General features: G+C 38.8%; 1 protein-coding gene across 3 annotated transcripts in view; it reads left to right on the forward strand.

Annotated features, from left to right (window-relative positions):
• LOC133663394 (uncharacterized) overlaps window positions 1-15,390 on the forward strand; it is a 166,486-nt gene extending 151,096 nt beyond the window's left edge. The window contains exons 8-13 of one of the 3 annotated variants that reach the window (XR_009828332.1): window positions 5,654-5,903; window positions 5,998-8,281; window positions 8,454-8,571; window positions 8,761-8,830; window positions 11,726-11,997; window positions 14,642-15,390. Coding sequence is in view for 2 of the 3 variants with exons in the window: in XM_062067833.1 (XP_061923817.1) it covers window positions 5,654-5,903; window positions 5,998-8,281; window positions 8,454-8,571; window positions 8,761-8,830; window positions 11,726-11,913 (2,910 nt within the window). In the remaining variant the exon portion in view is untranslated. Of the gene's footprint in view, window positions 1-5,653; window positions 5,904-5,997; window positions 8,282-8,453; window positions 8,572-8,642; window positions 8,831-11,725; window positions 12,720-14,641 lie in introns of those variants that run through there. The other 2 variants (XM_062067833.1, XM_062067834.1) reach the window with 2 other exon arrangements.
• Window positions 15,391-20,527: the final 5,137 nt, after the last annotated feature.

A 20,527-nucleotide genomic window follows, 5' to 3' on the forward strand; every position in this document is an offset into this window, starting at 1 on the left:
CGGTATGTGTTTTGAACCGTTTCGGTATGGGGGTTTCAGTTCGGTTCGGAGGTGTACCGAGCGAGTTTCCACACGAACATATTAAGTAGCCGCCTCCGCTTCCTTCTGCCTCTGTCTCAGTCAGTCCTCTACACAGCACCCAGCACCCAGCATCGTCCCATCCACACAACCATCCGATTGGTTACAAACAGAGCGGTAACAGCAAATCAGCAGTGCGTATTCAGAGCGGTAACAGCCAATCAGCAGTGCGTATTCAGAGTGCATATAGTCAGTGCTTAGCGTTTAACACAGGGGTGTCAAACTCAAATACAGAGTGGGCCAAAATTTAAAACTGAACAAAGCCGCGGGCCAAGGTTGAACAAATTAACCTTTTAATAGGGACCCAAACTAGTTTTGCATTGAATATTGAACAAGCAAGGCTTATATAACTTTATAGTGACATGCAAAATCCAGTTTCATATAATAATAATAATAATTAAAAAATATCAATGGCATATCAAATACAATTTAAATAAAAATGTAATGCCTCTTTTCTATTTGCAGCCTTCTGAGGTAAATATCAACATTAACTTTTTCCACAGGCTAATAAATTAGAAAATAAAATAACAATGAATAAACCAACCATTCAGGACTTTAAACTGCTCAGTTTGCGACACACTGATCTAATCTGATGTGCCCAAGCCACATACCTGACATCTTTTCTTGGATGCTAGTTAATTAATGTTGGGGCTCAGGCTTTGAGCTGAGGCATCTTTCATTATCGAACAAAGTTGTTCATTAGTCATTATATCTCGTAGTCCACCCGGACCACAGTCTTGGGGGCATGCTTTAAAGGCACTGCGTTATCATCCTCCACGAGCTGTCGTCCCGTCTGCTTTTCATCCATTCCAACAACGTGACAGCCCAATCACAATATATGTGCGGCTATAGCACACACACACACACACACACACACATGTGTAAATGCAACGCATACTAGGCCAACAGCGATACAGGTTACACTGACGGTGTTGATTGAGCTGTGTTGAAGCAGCAAAAAAGGACATTATGTTAAATGAAGAGTTTCTGTCTCTGATAGTTGATATAATAATGTAACTGCATCATTAAGCCTACATGAACTCCATGGTGTTCAGGGATGAATAGTCTCTCCTATTGCTATTGTACCATTTTTTCAGCTATAGTTACATTAATCATTAGAAATGCAGCAGCCTAGTTTTAAATGGCAGGGTCCCTGCTATCACATGTTGATAAAAATATAACATTTACATAATAAAAATCAACTACAGGCTTCCCAAATGCTGTAATAAATTAAGCATGTTAAGCATGTCAAGTTGACTTGAAACTGTTTAATGTTGCACTTTTTATAGGTAAAAGAAAAGTTTTGACAGTGTATTTATTCTCAACAACAACTTGAGGCAGTTTAATGTTGATTAACGTGGGCAGAATTATTATAGTGTTCCCAATGTTAAAGGCCATTGTTTACAAATTTGGTAAATAAATACCGGTAACCAAAAAATTTATATTTTGTTGTTTTCTTACTGTACCGAAAATGAACTGAACCGTGACCTCTAAACCGAGGTACGTACCGAACCGAAATTTTTGTGTACCATTACACAAAAATTATATATACATATATACACATTTTTATATACATATATATATATATATATATATATATATATATATATATATATATATATATATATATATATATATATATATATATATATATATATATATATATATATATATATATATATATATATATATATATATATGTATGTATATATGTACATATGTAGACACACATATATATATATATATATATATATATATATATATATATATATATATATATATATATATATATATATATATATATATATATATATATATATATGTATGTATATATGTACATATGTAGACACACATATATATATATATATATATATATATATATATATATATATATATATATATATATATATATATATATATATATATATATATATATATATATATATATATATATATATGTATGTATATATGTACATATGTAGACACACAAATATGTATATATATATATAAACCCCGTTTCCATATGAGTTGGGAAATTGTGTTAGATGTAAATATAAACGGAATACAATGATTTGCAAATCATTTTCAACCCATATTCAGTTGAATATGCTACAAAGACAACATATTAGATGTTTAAACTGATAAACTTTTTATTTTTTGCAAATAATCATTAACTTTAGAATTTGATGCCAGCAACACGTGACAAAGAAGTTGGGAAAGGTGGCAATAAATACTGATAAAGTTGAGGAATGCTCATCAAACACTTATTTGGAACATCCCACAGGTGAACAGGCAAATTGGGAACAGGTCGGTGCCATGATTGGGTATAAAAGTAGATTCCATGAAATGCTCAGTCATTCACAAACAAGGATGGGGCGAGGGTCACCACTTTGTCAACAAATGTGTGAGCAAATTGTTGAACAGTTTAAGAAAAACCTTTCTCAACCAGCTATTGCAAGGAATTTAGGGATTTCACCATCCACGGTCCGTAATATCATCAAAGGGTTCAGAGAATCTGGAGAAATCACTGCACGTAAGCAGCTAAGCCCGTGACCTTCGATCCCTTAGGCTGTACTGCATCAACAAGCAACATCAGTGTGTAAAGGATATCACCACATGGGCTCAGGAACACTTCAGAAACCCACTGTCAGCAACTACAGTTGGTCGCTACATCTGTAAGTGCAAGTTAAAACTCTCCTATGCAAGGCGAAAACAGTTTATCAACAACACCCAGAAACGCCGTCGGCTTCGCTGGGCCTGAGCTCATCTAAGATCAGGGGTCTCAAACTCAATTTACCTGGGAGCCACTGGATGCAGAAACTGGGTGAGGCTGGGCCGCAAGAAAAGATTTCTTAAAAAAAATCTAACATGCACTTTTTAATGAATTCACCTTCTTTGAATGGCTTTCCCGCCCTAGCAACCATCTCACTCACCATGTAGCTAGCTTTGACTGCTGCATCGCTCTTTTTGCTTGCTTTCTTGACGGAATCTCATCTCCCTGGTATTTTGCATACTCTATAGCATGTCTAGATGTATAATGACGTTTCAAGTTGTATTTGCTGTGCACCGCAACTTTCTCTGTATCAACTACAGAAAAGAGCTATAAGGATTATTCATAAAGTAGATTACTTAGAACACACTAACATATAATTTATTAATTCGGGTTTATTGAAATTACAGGAGCTAGTAAAGTTACAGACATTATGTGTCATGTTTAAGGCTGAAAGTAAAACATTACCAGCAAATTTACCGCCGTGGAGTTTACAGTCACGGTAGCACAATTAGCCCCGAACGGGCTAACATCACCGCTAACGTGTTACACCTCTGATTCGCCCAGCGACTCTCTGTCAGAGTATCAGCGCTGGGGTCCAGTGCACCACACTATTGTATTGTCGCTCGCTCCTTCGGCGGAGTTCTTTGGAAGTTTTCCCCGCCCGGACTGTTTACAACGGGGGCGGGAGCGAGCAGGCGGGCGAGCGAGGGAGGGAGGGAAGAAGAGCGTGTGTGTGTGTCGTGGAAAAGCGGCAAAATGTTTCTCTGCTTGCATCACGCAAGTGACGTCAATGCATACTTGCCAACCTTGAGACCTCCGAATTCGGGAGATGGGGTTGAGGTGGGCGGGGTTGGGGGTAGCGGGGGTGTTTTTGTAGCCCGGAAGAGTTAGGGCTGCAAAGGATTCTGGGTATATGTTCTGTTGTGTTTATGTTGTGTTTATGTGTGGATGTTCTCCCGAAATGTGTTTGTCATTCTTGTTTGGTGTGGGTTCACAGTGTGGCGCATATTTGTAACAGTGTTAAAAAATATATAAAATACAATATGACCACCCTCAGTGTGACATGTATGGCTGTTCCTCAAGTATGCCTTGCAATACCTAATGTGTGTCAGCAGCAGCCTCATACAACATGTGTGTGGGCCGGCACGCTGTTAGTATGGAGAAAAAGAAGATGCTGTGACAGGTTCTAGAGGACACTAAAGGCAGTGCCATCACAGCACGCCCTCGATATTGTCGAGAGCCTTAAACCACACCATGATTGGTAGATTCCTTCAGTTCCGCACACAGCGCTGTCAAGTGCCATTCATTTAAAACTCACGGACCGCACTAACATTAAACTGTCATATTAAGGTGGGGGCTGCACAATAACGTCTCGTGGGCCGCAATTGGCCCGCGGGCCGCATGTTTGAGACCGCTGTCTAAGATGGACTGATACAAAGTGGAAAAGTGTTCTGTGGTCTGACGAGTCCACATTTCAATTGTTTTAGGAAACTGTGGACGTCGTGTCCTCCGGACCAAAGAGGAAGAGAACCATCCGGATTGTTATAGGCGCAAAGTTGAAAAGCCAGCATCTGTGATGGTATGGGGGTGTATTAGTGCCCAAGACATGGGTAACTTACACATCTGTGAAGGCGCCATTAATGCTGAAAGGTACATACAGGTTTTGGAGCAACATATGTTGCCATCCAAGCAACGTTACCATGGTTGGTCGTTACCCTGCTTATTTCAGCAAGACAATGCCAAGCCACGTGTTACATCAACGTGGCTTCATAGTAAAAGAGTGCGGGTACTAGACTGGCCTGCCTGTAGCCCAGACCTGTCACCCATTGAAAATGTGTGGCGCATTATGAAGCCTAAAATACCACAACGGAGACCCCCGGACTGTTGAACAACTTAAGCTGTACATCAAGCAAGAATGGGAAATAATTCCACCTGAGAAGCTTAAAAAATGTGTCTCCTCAGTTCCCAAACGTTTACTGAGTGTTGTTAAAAGGAAAGGCCATGTAACACAGTGGTGAACATGCCCTTTCCCAACTACTTTGGTACATGTTGCATCCATGAAATTCTAAGTTAATTATTATTTGCAAAAAATAATAAAGTTTATAAGTTTGAACATGAAATATCTTGTCTTTGTAGTGCATTCAATTGAATATGGGTTGAAAAGCATTTGCAAATCATCGTATTCCGTTTATATTTACATCTAACACAATTTCCCAACTCATATGGAAACGGGGTTTGTATATACATACATATGTATGTGTATATATATACACATATATATGTATGTATATATGTACATATGTGTATATATATGTGTGTGTATATATATATGTGTATTTATATATATATATATATACACATATATATATATGTACATATATATATATATATATATATATATATATATATATATATATATATATATATATATATATATATATATATATATATATATATATATACACAAAAACACACACGTACGCATGCACACCAGGCCTCAGACACATTGTTACTACTACAATGTGGTTATTGAGTCAAAATAATTGTCTGTCTTGACTCTTTGCTCACACAAAGTGAGACATGACTAATGGAAATTAAAAAATAATTATATTCATCTATGATTATTCCAACTGAATCCACAGCACATCTGTAATTACTACAATTAAAATGTTAAATACTTTGTAATTCCTAAAAATAAGGTATATTGTATGTAAACATTGCAGTTAACAAATGTTTTAATTTCCTGTCTTGTAGTGTGCTACAATCAATCAATCATCCAGTAATTATTATGTACCTTTTAAGCAGAAAGCCTTTGGATGGAAGGAAGAACATACTCTTAAAAGCCTTCAGAGGAGCAGCCCCAAAGATAAATCTTACCCTGCATCTGTGCCACATTGCAATGATTTCATGGCCTCTAATGATGACATTTATTCACTTGATGTCAAGACCGACCCACTGAAGACAACATCAGACCAGACAAAGAAAAATGTCAAAGGTGGGATTGCTGCCATTGACTCTGATGGAAGTAGAAATGATTTTCATACATCACAAAGTAAGAAATTCATACTATAAAATGATGACAGATGATGACAGCATTTTGCAAGAGGAGTCTATAACACTTAACATTGTCCTTTCCCCTGTTTCAGACAACTTAACGTTTTTGGGGGGCCCAGCAATGCCAATCAGTGAAAGCCCAACAGCAAGTCTTACACAGTCTGAAGAAAACAATGAAGGGTCACAAGAAGAATATAAGAACTCCGGCATAATATTAAGTAATAGTAATAATAATCAAGAAAGATCTACCGACCGTAAATCCCGACTGGATCACATGAAAAGACAAAAGGGCAGACCTGCAGTTGATGGTGAAACAAGGACAAGCGATTCAAATATAGTAATTCCACATTCTGCAACAAGAGCTTTAATTTGTGTGAGCGAAGCAAGGCAACACAGCTCTTCAGTGGAAATTTTTCAGTGCAGAAACCAATCAAACCAGGACCATGGGATTTTGAAATCTCCACAAAGAATCCAAAAACCTAAACCTCTTCTTAATGACTCAGCAAGGAAGGCGTTAATTATCCGTAGCAAGAGTGCAGATGGAGCAGCAGAAAGGCATAAACGTGTTCATTCTCCTCTACATCAGAATCTTATAAGGGCTCACAAATCCAAAGGACACTCCAATGCACCTGGACACAGTGCTTCAAACAAAATGTCAAATTATGCTAAACTGCATGGGTCAAGTCCTGAAGTTGAAAATGATGGAAATATTGCACAATCTAGTTGCAAGTCTCTGGAGCGTATACAACAGCCTTCTCCTCTTGCTTCACCTGTTAAACATTATTTAGCATCAAAGCCTCTTGTGGGTGATGATTGTTCTAAAAATCTATCGATAGAGTTGCAATTAGCCAGAGCTCCATCTAGCAGTGACTGTGTTCAAAAAAGGACCTATGATAATTTACCCTGTGCCCCTAAACAACCTCAAAAACTGCTTTCTGATGTTCTTTCTTCAGAACATCTTTCTAAATTGCCACCGACACCCCCCGGTCGGACAACTTCACTTCTGCGTAGAACTGCTTCTCACTCTGTATGCACTAATCCATCTGCAGTTCAGTCTCAGAATGAAAAGACAATATACAGCAACACTGCACAGAACAATCAATACTTACCCACGCAATTGGATTTTGAAATATGTTATGCTAAAAAAGAGGCCCCTGCACATGTCTTCAAAACTCACTCATCAAGGATGTCAGTCATTCCAGTTCAAGACGCACTGGAATCAGCCACGTTATCAGATGAGAGAACAGTGATATGTCGCAGTGGAGATATTTCTGCTACAATATTACCAGGTCAGAATATCTTACACAGATTTCAGGAGAGCATTAGTGAGCCAAAACTTTCCGAAGTTATGCCTCAGACCCTTCCAAATACCTACTACCCCAGTGTCACTAATAACTGTCAGAGTTCCACATCCAGTTTTGTAGAAATCCCTCTTAATGTAAAATTTCATGATTCAATTGACAAAGATGACATAAACCCGTCTATTAAAGGCATCCAGACATTTCAAACTTATATTCGTGATCCGATGACCAATGAATATGGAGCTCATAACAAAGCCCAAAGCAAGATTGAGACTCGCTGTAATTCTCTGAATTCTGAGCCTTGTGGTCCTCACATTACTTCAGACAGTGGCGTGATGTTAGATTGGGGCTTTGATGAGGAAGGCTGGCTGTTCAAACGGTCAGTCTCTGTGTCAGACAGACCCCCACTTAAGCCAGTATTGGGCATGAATGGGGCCAAAGTTCGAAGCAAGAGCTTTGGTGCACGCTACATGGATAGACTGAGCTTTAACCGATCTGGGAAACTCCGCACCCAAATCAAAACACACTCAGGGAGCTCCTTGAACTCTTTTGTTGATGTACTACCAGAAAGTATGAACTGCTCCAGTAGCTATAATTTCCCAATGAACCAATCTCTTTTGAACCACTTCCTAATTGAAGAAGGCCTGGCAGTTCCTTCACATGTGGGGTTGTCAAGTGAAAGACTTCATAGTCTCAAACACCAACGTGAACAGGCAAGACGCCTTCAGATTGAGCAACAATTTTCAAACGCATTTGGGGAACTGGTCTGTGAAGAACCGGAGAGACAAAGTACAATCACCACGATAGAAGAGAAGGTCATGCTGGGCATAGAAGAGAATTTGCAAAAGTCTCAGGAACAGGAGAGAAGCAGTGAAATGAAGCAAAGTTCTCCTTCAACCCTGGCCAGCTGGTTTGGTTTCCGTAAGGGTAAGTTTCCTGTTCCAAGCAGCAAGAAGACCGATGCACCAAAGTTAAAAGAAGACCGAAAGGATCAAAGGATTACATCACTTCTCGGAGGAAAGCAGACAAAAATTGACAAAAAGAAGGACAGGAAAAAAAGCGATAGAAAAGACTGGTAAGAAAGGGACATACATTGTTAGCATGCAGCAATAACAGCTTGTAATTTAGAGAATAGTTTCAGGTGCAAGGCAAGGCAAGCAAGTTTTCAAAGATCAGAGTTATTAGTTAAAGCTTTTTATTAGTATTTATTCAATGACATAGTATGCTGACTATTGACTTTGTTTCAGTTCTGTAGGAAGGAGAAAGTCACATGATGCTGTACGGGCATGCATATCTTTACCCTGCCCTGGAGTTCCCCTTAACGAGACACCAGGGCAAAATGATTTGATCATTGGGGACGCACAGGTGAATTAACACAGATTCCACCTTTTGGCTTTGACTTGATTATTCTTTCCACTTTTTACTCCACTTTTAAGTTAACTGCTTGCAAAGAGGGAACAACAAAGAATAGATTTCTAAAAAGAAAAGCTTGTCTGTTGAAAGTCAAATGATCGACATTGCACACAAAGGAAATGGTTGATTGTCATGATGCAGATGATGAACCAGAGACCTGATGGTGAAAATGGATCCCTCACAAAGACCCCCAACCAGGATGCTGTTGTAGGTAAGATTTGTTTGCTACTTTCTATTTAAATCTGTTGCTGACTGCAAATGCTATCACTCTAAATTATATTTATTTCCAAAAAAGCCACCCAAGTTCATAGTAGCAATGTCTGCTCATATTATTGAGAGTTTGTTTAGGTTTACACTTTACAGTTTGCAGAAGTGAAGAACAAATATGAAAAATATCACAGTCATAAAATACATTAATATTTTTAGATCAATGACTAATGCACATTTTGTCAGTGCATTTTTTTTTGTACTCGTGCCTCCGCATTTATGCAATGTTCTGAATGTTGTATTAATGGATGCATTGTATTGTTATTATTTCCCTACAAATGGTATTGGCGTTTATAGACTTTTGCCCACTTTCATGCTTATTTGTTAGCTGGTCCCCTCTTAAATATTTTGTGGCATTTAAGGATTCATTATGGAAGTGAAATGAAATGAGAAAGTAAAATAATGATAAATCATGCTAGCGGTCCGATTTAAGACCTATATTGCAAACCCACATCATTTAAACAAGGTTATATAGCTCTGTGTGGATTAGGGGTCATGTGTCAACACCTAATATTCTAAACACCTCCCAAGAAAATGTCAACTCTTAAGATGAACTGTGATTACAACAGGAGGCACTTTGGAAGAACTGTTGGTGTATTCATGTGTAGTTCTATTGGGGAGATCTAATTACCAAGTCTAATTAGATCTCAAGTCAATGACTACTTTTCCATGCACCAAATTAGTGTGATTTCTCAGTTGTTTTTTGTATTTTCACACGTACACGTGAAATCACAAATTCCAGGTACTCTAATGCGACTAATGGTCATACGCTGTGTGCCTTCTGTACACTAGGGGGCACTTTTTTGCATGGAATAATGTGTTGCTTATCCGGTTGACCAATGACGTCACACCCAAACAAGGTGTCTTTGTGGCTCCTCAAAAATCGCTCTTTAATGATTGCAGACTTGGCCGAGTCAACAGCCCAGTTTTTGTTGTACCTGATGTCCGGTGTAATATTGGCACAGTTTAAATAATGCTATGTTTTTGACGGCCATGTTGATTTTTAAATAGCAGGCAACGTTGATAAATGATCCTATATTGCGCCACGAACATGACACTACGACCAAGAGGTTCTCGGAATTGCTTAATGCGAATCCAAAGCGAAGACTGGTGGAAGAGAGTTGTTTTGAAGAAATGTTTGGACTAAGAATGGAAAGAAAACTTTCGACTGTCTCGAAGTTCATTCAGTAAGCTCTGCAGATCGATGGAAGAAATTATATGTCCGATGGAAAATACCGTTTGTGCCCCGATACTGCTTCAGATGAGGGTTGCTCTTTTTCTGTGCAAGCTTGCTTATGTGCTTCTTTGCCTTGCAATATACCCGCTTCATTCTCTTCCATCTCACTCGTATTTGATCTGGAGTCCGAATAAAGCTGGCATTCTCCACTGCAGCTCCATCAACTAAATCCATTTTTCTGCCTTCTGGTTACGGCTGGGTGATATGGCCTTTTTTTAATATCGCAATATTTTAAGGCCATATCGTGATACACAATATATATCTCAATATTTTGCCTTAGCCTTGAATGAACACTTGATGCATATAATCACAGCAGTATGAGGATTCTATGTGTCTACATTAAAACATTGCTCTCATACTGCATTAATATATGCTACTTTTAAACTTTCGTGCAGAGAAGGAAATCACAACTAAAAAAATCACAATTTTTTTCATACGGTGTTGATCTGGAAATGTTTGCCTCGGCATTTTCAAGGTGTGGCACCGAACGGAGATGTTGACATGCGGAGTGAGCACTCTTCGTTCTCTAGCAGGTGACTTTTCAAATGATGCTACATATTAGCAGTAATGCTACTTTTTATAGCAACGCTTTTGCCCCAAACTTGACAAATTACGGTTGTCTGTTCGACATATTTCCACTTGAAGCCAAACCACCGCCAGACGATGGACCCCCTGCTGTTTTTTTGGGGAGTTAATTCTTCCTTCTTTTGTTACCAGATTCGCACCTTCTCTCTCTCGTATTACCACTCGCACGGCTGCGCTAGCATCACAGCTAACGTTACCCATGCTGCTACCTCACTGCTCCGCGAGGGTGTATACGTATGTGACGTATGACATGACAGTATGTGACGTATGTAAGAAGGTGCGCTTGTCTGTCTGTGAGAAGGAGACACAGGAAAGAGTGAGGGGAGCCTGTGGTGTAATGCCAGCAGCTAAAAGCAACTGCGTGAGAATGTATACTCGAATATCACGATATAGTCATTTTCTATATCGCACAGAGACAAACCCGCGATATATCGAGTATATCGATATATCGCCCAGCCCTACTTCTGGTGTTTCCTTATTTACAGAACGCAGTTAATTGATCACTTCGTTCCAACCCAAAATGGCAAGAAGTGCGATACATATACGAATATATTAAATATAAAATACGCTAAATGTGTATTTCAATGTCATCACATGTACATTCATTATCACTGTGATGGACACACGGAATACCATATGTGTAATAAACCAGTGGTTCAAGTGGGCTCTATGAAATTGGCTATTTTCTCTTATACTACCAATCTACATGTACAGTATATATTATACTGCATTACACTACACAAGTAAAATAGTCACCTGACTGCATAATACTATACTACTAAGTTGCTTAACCCAGGAAAACATTGTTATTATTGCATATGTGTTGTTACTTGACTTCATAAATATATCTCTCATTATCAAAAGGTGTATTTATAATCCCAGAAAATACAGCACAGGCTACACTAAAATTATGTTCAGTGCCACTTCAACCATGGTTACCTAGCTGTTGGAGCTCTGCTCTTGTCCCTCAGTTGTCTGATTCCATCAGCCACTTCAAGTGTTCTTCTTGTGCCACAGGGTCTGGCTGCAAAATGCACACTTTGGACAGTGGAATTGGGACCATACCCCATACGGAAACTTGTTTCTTCTTCTCCTCCATCCTGCACTTCTTCCCCAAGTCTACACCAGAACAGTCTCTCAGTTCTTCCAGTGTCCCTGACTCCCACAGTGAGGAGGTCTCTCCATCACCATTATTCCGATGGTGAATACCATCCACTTTTAAGGATAGCAGCCATGCAAGAGTGTCCCCTTCTCTGTCTGACACCTCCATGACCAACGTTCCCTCTAAGGTGCGCGCCTGTGCAATTGCGCACTGCTCAAGCATCCTCTGCGCACGGCAAATATATGCCGCGCACAAAATCAAAGCGCATAACAATTTTCGACACACGGACACGACAGAGAAAACAGTTTTCGTCATCATTGTTCAAATATTGTAACGTCTGTCGAGACGCTTTGAGGACATGAATTCCATCCATCACTTTACTGAGCAAAAGTCTTTATTGTTCGGCCATAAACACATCACCAAAACATTAGTAAAAAAAATTATATCTAGCAAAACTGTTCATTTTCTGCAGTACAAACCAGACCAAAATCAACTTTGTTATATCAACAGCAGCCGCTCGCTCTTTCTTATTTGCGCCAACACATGCACATATGGCACTTAGCCAGTGATGCATTTACAGACACACAAAAAGTCGGACAACTCCAACACCACACATAAAGTGTCATTCCAGTTCGTTAAACTATGATTTACCAATCAAATGTGTGCTTATTCTAGTGTCATTTATTAGGAATCTTAATTTATAAATATTAATCATGAAATGCTGTTAGTATATTAAATGAATACTAATAAAAATATATTTTTTACAAACAGGAAGTTGCAGGAATGTACACATGATCCCCTGCTTACATCTCATTGTGCAACATGTGAATGTTTTAATGGGAACTAAATGCAATGTCTGAAAGGGGTTCAAATTATTTCCAAAGCAGGACCTCCACCCAGACAAACAATACAAGTACACAGTTCATGAAAAACAATATTTTTTGTTATTGTCTTTGTAAGTGGGCCTAAACACTGCTGTCATTTGTGTTGACAGCAGTGTCAACACACTGCTGTCTATCTGTGTTGGCCCTGCGATGAGGTGGGGACTTGTCCAAGGCTCAAAAAATGTATACTTACTAATTAATAATAACAGTTTTGTTTTAAACATCCATCCATCCATCCATTTTACAATATAATTACAACACTTTATGTACATATTTATATACAGATTTGAACAATACGTTATTTACTGAAATATATTTATTAATTGTGGTTCTTACAAAAAATATATCTTATAAAATATAAAAGCTAATATGTCTCTTAAAGCTCTGCCCCTTTAATTAGTGCATACTAAATAATTTAACTTTAGCCTACTACTAGGGGCGGCATGGCGTAGTGGGTAGAGCGCCCGTGTCAGAAACCTGAGGGTTGCAGGTTCGCTCCCCGCCTCTTACCATGCCGTTGTGTCCTTGGGCAGGACACTTCACCCTTGCCCCCGGTGCCGCTCACACCGGTGAATGAATGTTGAATGAATGATAGGTGCTGGTCGGAGGGGCCGTAGGCGCAAATTGGCAGCCACGCTTCCGTCAGTCTACCCCAGGGCAGCTGTGGCTACGAAAGTAGCTTACCACCACAAGGTGTGAATGAATGATGGGTTTTTAACATGTAAAGCGACTTTGGGTACTTAGAAAAGCGCTATATAAATCCCAGGTATTATTATTATTATTATTATTATTGTGCAGCTGGGATAGGCTCCAGCGACCCCGAAAGGGACAAGCGGTAGAAAATTGATGGATGGATGGAGATTGATCTTGTTATTTAGTCAGGTTTGGGACAGGTGTGCTGCTGGTGTAGCCACAGTGTGGACGTCTGATGTTGCTCACATGGGCTCCACTGAATGCTCAGGGAGTTTTTGCGTTTGCTCACACACATGAAAAATTAGAGGGAACATTGTCCATGACCCATATTTAGTCAGTGCCTTTCCCCACTGTGGCCTTCCTCCAGCCCATGCAACCCCAACCTGAACCTATTGTGACTTCTACCTGTGTGTGTGGTAAACAGATCAGATCCCCAAAAGCACCACAAGGTAAAGTCAAGCTGCCAGACCCGTGATGATAAAATGTAGAAATAGCTATGAGGGTACGATGATCCAAATATGTGTGTGTCAGCTTGGACAGAGGATTCTTGTCTGTCCATCGTCTGTCGTTGCAACGGCGTCACTGATCCTGTAGCAGTGTGTTAGGGGCCCCCAGTTTTGACGGTGGAATGCAATGATTGGTGTTCATAGCTGTCAATCACAAACAGCTCAGCTTCGTCTAGTGATTTAGTGCGGGGTCCCCACACTTTTTTGCACCACTGACCAGTTTAATGTAGGCATTATTTTCACGGACCAGCTTTCCACGTGTGGCAGATAAATACTGCAAATATAAATGCATGAAACATAGAACTCACTACAACGCTGAATTAGTGGGAGCCCTGGGCTTGTTTCTTTGCAATGAGATCCCCAGTAGGTTGATGGTAGTTTATACCATCAACCTGCTGGAGACTGCAGATGGAAATCAGCCTTTGGCTACAATCTGTCACATTTATATTTTATATGTTCATTAATGTGCATTGTATCATGTCACAAAGTTATAACAAATGGCAACTTCCTATGAGGAGTTTCATTGTACATCTATAAACAAGCGTTTTGGTTTGTTTAGTGGGACAGGCGAAAGTTAAGGCAGTCGTTTATAAATTATTTAATGTTTCTATGTGGCGCGGTAGAAAATGAATTACGGCCGGTCTCTCTCTCTCTCTCTCTCTCTCTCTCTCTCTCTCTCTCTCTCTCTCTCTCTCTCTCTCTCTCTCTCTCTCTCTCTCTCTCTCTCTCTCTCTTTCTCTCTCGGCAGGATTGTTTTTTCCGACTGCTCCGAGCGGGGGATCAAACCCACATCAAAAATACAGGCAGTATCCCGGATGGCCAGCAGTGCACTTGAAGTTGACTGGCTTCTGTTACAATCGCACAGATGTGCATGCACCCGTCGTGAAGCAAATGTATTTATGAACACAATTATTTTTAAAATGGTTGATATTTTTGCATTGTTGCTGTTCTGTTAAGTAAAATCTTTTTTTCTTTTTTTTCAAAGTGTGTTTTTGGGCTGGGTGGTGGGGGAGGGTGGACTGTTGCAGTTTAGGGGGCGGTCCCCAAACCTCCTCAGCCCCAGGGCCTTCCTTGGGTTAAGGCAGCCCTGTGTGTAACTGTCAGTTTGCACATATTTTTCAGACGTGCTAAATAAAGATGCTAATTTAGGTGCCGCAACCACTTCAGCCATGCTGCGTGTGCTAGCTAACTATTTAGGTATGCATCTTCTTCCAGTATTGTGGGCGTTCTGACCATCAGCATATATTTGGCATATTAATGAAGATGGACGCAAAATGGATTGCACGCCATATTCTGCTCATTTACCAGGCGCAATTCACTTTCCACATGTTTATAGGTTAGCTTTGCGTGTGCTATCAAGCTTGCTTGTGTTTTACTACATGCAAACCTTTAGTAAATCAGGCCCTAAGTATTTCTTCCAACTAATGTTCCTCCTGACAAGGAAAAAGGACGATTTCGTGATGCTTTTTTTATAGACTGTATATACATTTTAGAACCTTTTTTTCCCCCACCAGAAACATTTCTACCAAAATCTTGTTTGTAGACTTGTAATGTAAGTTGTTAGATAATTATTGGTAATCTGTGTGGTTTGGGTACAATGTCTTGGACCCACTAGCTGCTGAAGGTAGCCCTCCAATCGGCTAAACAGTCTAAATAACTCCACGGTTATTGACCGTAAATGTTTTAGCCCAATTTTAATGACATTAGTTTAACCACATAGCAATGGCATGGATAAAGTATGCAGAGAAACACGACTACATACACCAAATATGTATGTGTCAAGTAAGTCAGTGTGCATTGTTTTCTCAATTTGGTGCACTTAGAAAAATAGTGTCAAAGAGGTGGATGGAGAAAAAAATATGATGTAAAAATGTATCGACAACTAGCATATGCCATGGACTTTCTACTTTGGGTTCAGGATATGCAGCAAAGAAAGTACCTTATCGTGTGAATTTGTCTACAGAATGGAGCTTTACATAAACAACAATACAACACACAGAAGTTACGCAGTCAGACTTCCAGTTCCGGGTGGATGGTTGCATGACTCGTTTTTTTTGTCTAATCCTGGAAAAATATACAGTATTGAAAACAAGTTGTCAGCCAGTGCTAAGCGCGGGAGAACTGTGGTTTGACTATGTTCGGTTGGAAAAACAGTGACTCGCAGGAGCTCGCCAACAAGCTAAAAGGCTAAGTTCGGTGACAGCGGACCGATCAAAATGCGTCCAAGAAAAGGAGCGGAGGACGCTGTGGATATCGACGAAAACGTCATTGGACTTTCTTGGGAAAGAGATCGCAGATGTTAAAAAAACTCAAGAATGTATCCTGGAGTTGGTGGAGGAAGTAAAGTAGGTTTGAGCCAAAAATGAGGACAAAGACAAGAAAAGTGCACCTCTTGAGAATCACATTGAGGACTTGAAGCAATATTCACGTATGAACGATCTAATAATCACTGGGTTACAAGTAAAACCACACACGTATGCTCGCGCTGTGGAACCAAGCAGCGGGGATACTGCGGTTGAAGAGAACAACTCAACAGAGCAACAAATCGCTGCCTTTCTTTAGTCAAAAGGAATAGATTTCAACTGTAATGATATTAAAGCTTGTCATGTGTTGCCCAGGAGAAGCACTGGAGACAAACCGATTTTTAAGCAGAAAAAACAAGATTGCAGTTCTGAAAGAGGAAAAAAAGCTCAAGGAAACTTACGTGTGTATTAATAAGCACCAGACCAAGCAGAATGCAGAAATAATCAAGAGCACCATATACCTGAAAAAAATGAAGAAAATACACCATACATGGACCTCAAGTATTCATAAAATGTAATGGATCACTTGAAGAAGCAGTGGTTCTGATGGTGCAGAGAACTGAGGAGCTTGAAAAGTCCCAGTAAAGCAAGTGTGAGGTAAAATAAACTACTTCAACAAAAATGCATAACTCAGGGACTAACTGTCCTGCATTCAGAGACTAAATGCAACTATAGAAGCTGCAAACATTTACCATTACTGAACATAGAAGTATGAACATAGAAGTCTTGATATGGAACATGACTTTGATTTTTTTATTGTATGGACAAAAGTAAATGTGAATACTATACTGATGAAAATCACAACAAAATCAATAAGAAAGGCAAACTGTCAGTTATCCATATCAACAGTCAAAGTCTGTATGCACATTTTGAACATATAATGAGCTACTTAAATAATCTTGCACAGCCTTTCAACGTAGTTGCAATATCTGAGACAGCTTTAAAAAAGGAACGTAACTTCAACTTCGATGGATATGATTGTGTACATATGGACAGAAATAACAAAGGTGGTGGGGGGGTTGCACTGTTTATTGATTCAAATTGGAGATTTAATGGTGTTGAAAATATTACTATGGAAGTAGATAATAAGCAATAAGCAAAAAACATATTATTAAAGAATAAGAACGGAGGAAACATTAAATGCCTTCAAAGCAGACTTAATTGCATATAATTGGGAGAACGTTTATAGTAAAATAAATGTTAATATGCATACAATGAGTTTGTTAGAATATTTCAAATGCTATATGATAGAAATCGTCCATCGAAAAAGATAAATAAAGCATTCAAACAAAAAATACAACCCTGGATTACAAAGGGACAACAAAACGTTTGCAAAAAGAATAATATGCTATATAAAATATTCATATAGGTGAGAAAAAAGAGGCTGAACAGAAATACAAACAATATAAAAACAAATTAACAAACATAATAAGAACTGCAAAAAAGGATTATTACTATAAATTATTGGAAGATAAAAGTTGAATTGTGGAAAATATGAAGTAATGTTATAAAGAAATCAAATAGAAATGTATATGTAATAATGTATTAAAATACATTGGATGTGAAGAGTGAGCAAACTATTGATAGAAAGAAACTTGGGTTCTATGTTTGTTGATCATATCGATGAGACTGAGATACTAAGGACGGTTATTCAAATCATCTGATTCTTTGTAAGAACAAAAAAATCAGATGATTGCAATGGAATAGACATGCAGCTTGGAAAGAATGTTATTGAGGGTGTTGCAAAGCCATTCACGTGCATATGTAATTTATCATTACAGTCAGGTGCATTTCTTCGTCAAATGAAAATAGCAAAAGGGATACCAATGTACAAATCTGGAGACAAACACCAATTCACAAATTGCCGACACATTCATTGCTTACTCAGTTTTCCAAAATTTTAGAAAAACCTTGCATTGTCCGGCTTGATAGATTTCTTGACAAAAATATAATATTGAGTGAAAGCCATTATGGATTCAGATCAAATAGATCAACTGAACTAGCATTGTTAGATTCAATTGAAGAAATCACAAATTCATTAGATAAAAAAATACACACCATTGGAATATTACTTGATCGTCAGAATTTACGCAATAATACATTTATTATGAAACAAAAAATGGATGCCGCAACAGCCACATAGGCCAAAAAATGGTTGCAGTGACACAAGTCATCAATAACCATAACAATCCCATGCTTCCATTTCCACAAAATTTGATCAAACCAATCTTCGAGCAAGTGAGAAATACCTGATTTAGAAGGTAGTTCTTTTGACATTGCACACAAGCCATCTAACGCTCTGGTAAAGATCCGTCTGGAGTCATATTGTTTAGAATGTAGGTACAACATTATTGATGTATTTGAGCGCAAACACCACCTTGGGAAGCTAGTAAGAAATTGTATGATAATCTATTCCGGTACACTATTCGGCTAATTGTTCATGTGTACAGGTTATTTAAGAACCATTTCAATCTACACGTTTATTATTGATTCCCACCTAACTGCAACTTCGTGAACAATTATAACTTAGAACAGAACTAAACAAGCCTAGTCTAGTTGTAGGAGTGCATGTTTGCGATCAACAAAATACTGTTACACCAAGTAAGTAAGTAAGTCAATTTTATTTATAAAGGTATTTTCACAGATAACATCACAAAGTGCTGTACAAAACATAGGTGACATAAAACAACAATTCAATTAAAACAACAGGGGCAACATCATAAAAGGATACAAAGTGAATACAAATTATACAAACCTTGTTTCCATATGAGTTGAGAAATTGTGTTAGATGTAAATATAAACGGAATACAATGATTTGCAAATCATTTTCAACTCATATTCAGTTGAATATGCTAAAAAGACAACATATTTGATGTTCAAACTGATAATTGTTTTTTTTTTTCAAATAATCATTAACTTTAGAATTTGATGCCAGCCACACATGACAAAAAAGTTGGGAAAGGTGGCAATAAATACTGATACAGTTGAGGAATGCTCATCAAACACTTATTTGGAACATCACAGGTGAACAGGCAAATTGGGAACAGGTGGGTGCCATGATTGGGTATAAAAGTAGATTGCTCAGTCATTCACAAACAAGGATGGGGCGAGGGTCACCACTTTGTCAACAAATGCGTGAGCAAATTGTTGAACAGTTCAAGAAAAACCTATCTCAACCAGCTATTGCAACAAATTTAGGGATTTCACCATCTATGGTCCATAATATCATCAAAGGGTTCAGAGAATCTGGAGAAATCACTGCACGTAAGCAGCTAAGCCCGTGACCTTCGATCCCTCAGGCTGTACTGCATCAACAAGCGACATCATAGGCTCAGGAACACTTCAGAAACCCACTGTCAGTAACTACAGTTGGTCGCTACTATCTGTAAGTGCAAGTTAAAACTCTCCTATGCAAGGCGAAAACCGTTTATCAACAACACCCAGAAACGCCGTCGGCTTCGATGGGCCTGAGCTCATCTAAGATGGACTGATACAAAGTGGAAAAGTGTTCTGTGGTCTGACGAGTCCACTTTTCAAATTGTTTTTGGAAACTGTGGACGTCGTGTCCTCCGGCCCAAAGAGGAAAAGAACCATCCGGATTGTTATAGGCGCAAAGTTGAAAAGCCAGCATCTGTGATAGAATGGGGTGTATTAGTGCCCAAAACATGGGTAACTTACACATCTGTAAAGGCGCCATTAATGCTGAAAGGTACATACAGGTTTTGGAGCAACATATGTTGCCATCCAAGCAACGTTACCATGGACGCCCCTGCTTATTTCAGCAAGACAATGCCAAGCCACGTGTTACATCAACGTGGCTTCATAGTAAAAGAGTGCGAGCACTAGACTGGCCTCCCTGTAGTCCAGACCTGTCTCCCATTGAAAATGTGTGGCGCATTATGAAGCCTAAAATACCACAAAGGAGACCCCCGGACTGTTGAACAACTTAAGCTGTACATCAAGCAAGAATGGGAAAGAATTCCACCTGAGAAGCTTAAAAAATGTGTCTCCTCAGTTCCCAAACGTTTACTGAGTGTTGTTAAAAGGAAAGGCCATGTAACACAGTGGTGAACATGCCCTTTCCAACTACTTTGGCATGTGTTGCAGCCATGAAATTCTAAGTTAATTATTATTTGCAAAAAAAAAATAAAGTTTATAAGTTTGAACATCAAATATGTTGTCTTTGTAGTGCATTCAATTGAATATGGGTTGAAAAGGATTTGCAAATCATTGTATTCCGTTTATATTTACATCTAACACAATTTCCCAACTCATATGGAGTTTGTAGTTAAAAGGTTCATTAACTAAAAGCTTTACTAAAAAGAGAAGTT

The sequence above is a fragment of the Entelurus aequoreus genome, linkage group LG13, assembly GCF_033978785.1.
Source record: "Entelurus aequoreus isolate RoL-2023_Sb linkage group LG13, RoL_Eaeq_v1.1, whole genome shotgun sequence".
Taxonomy (NCBI): Eukaryota; Metazoa; Chordata; class Actinopteri; order Syngnathiformes; family Syngnathidae; genus Entelurus; species Entelurus aequoreus.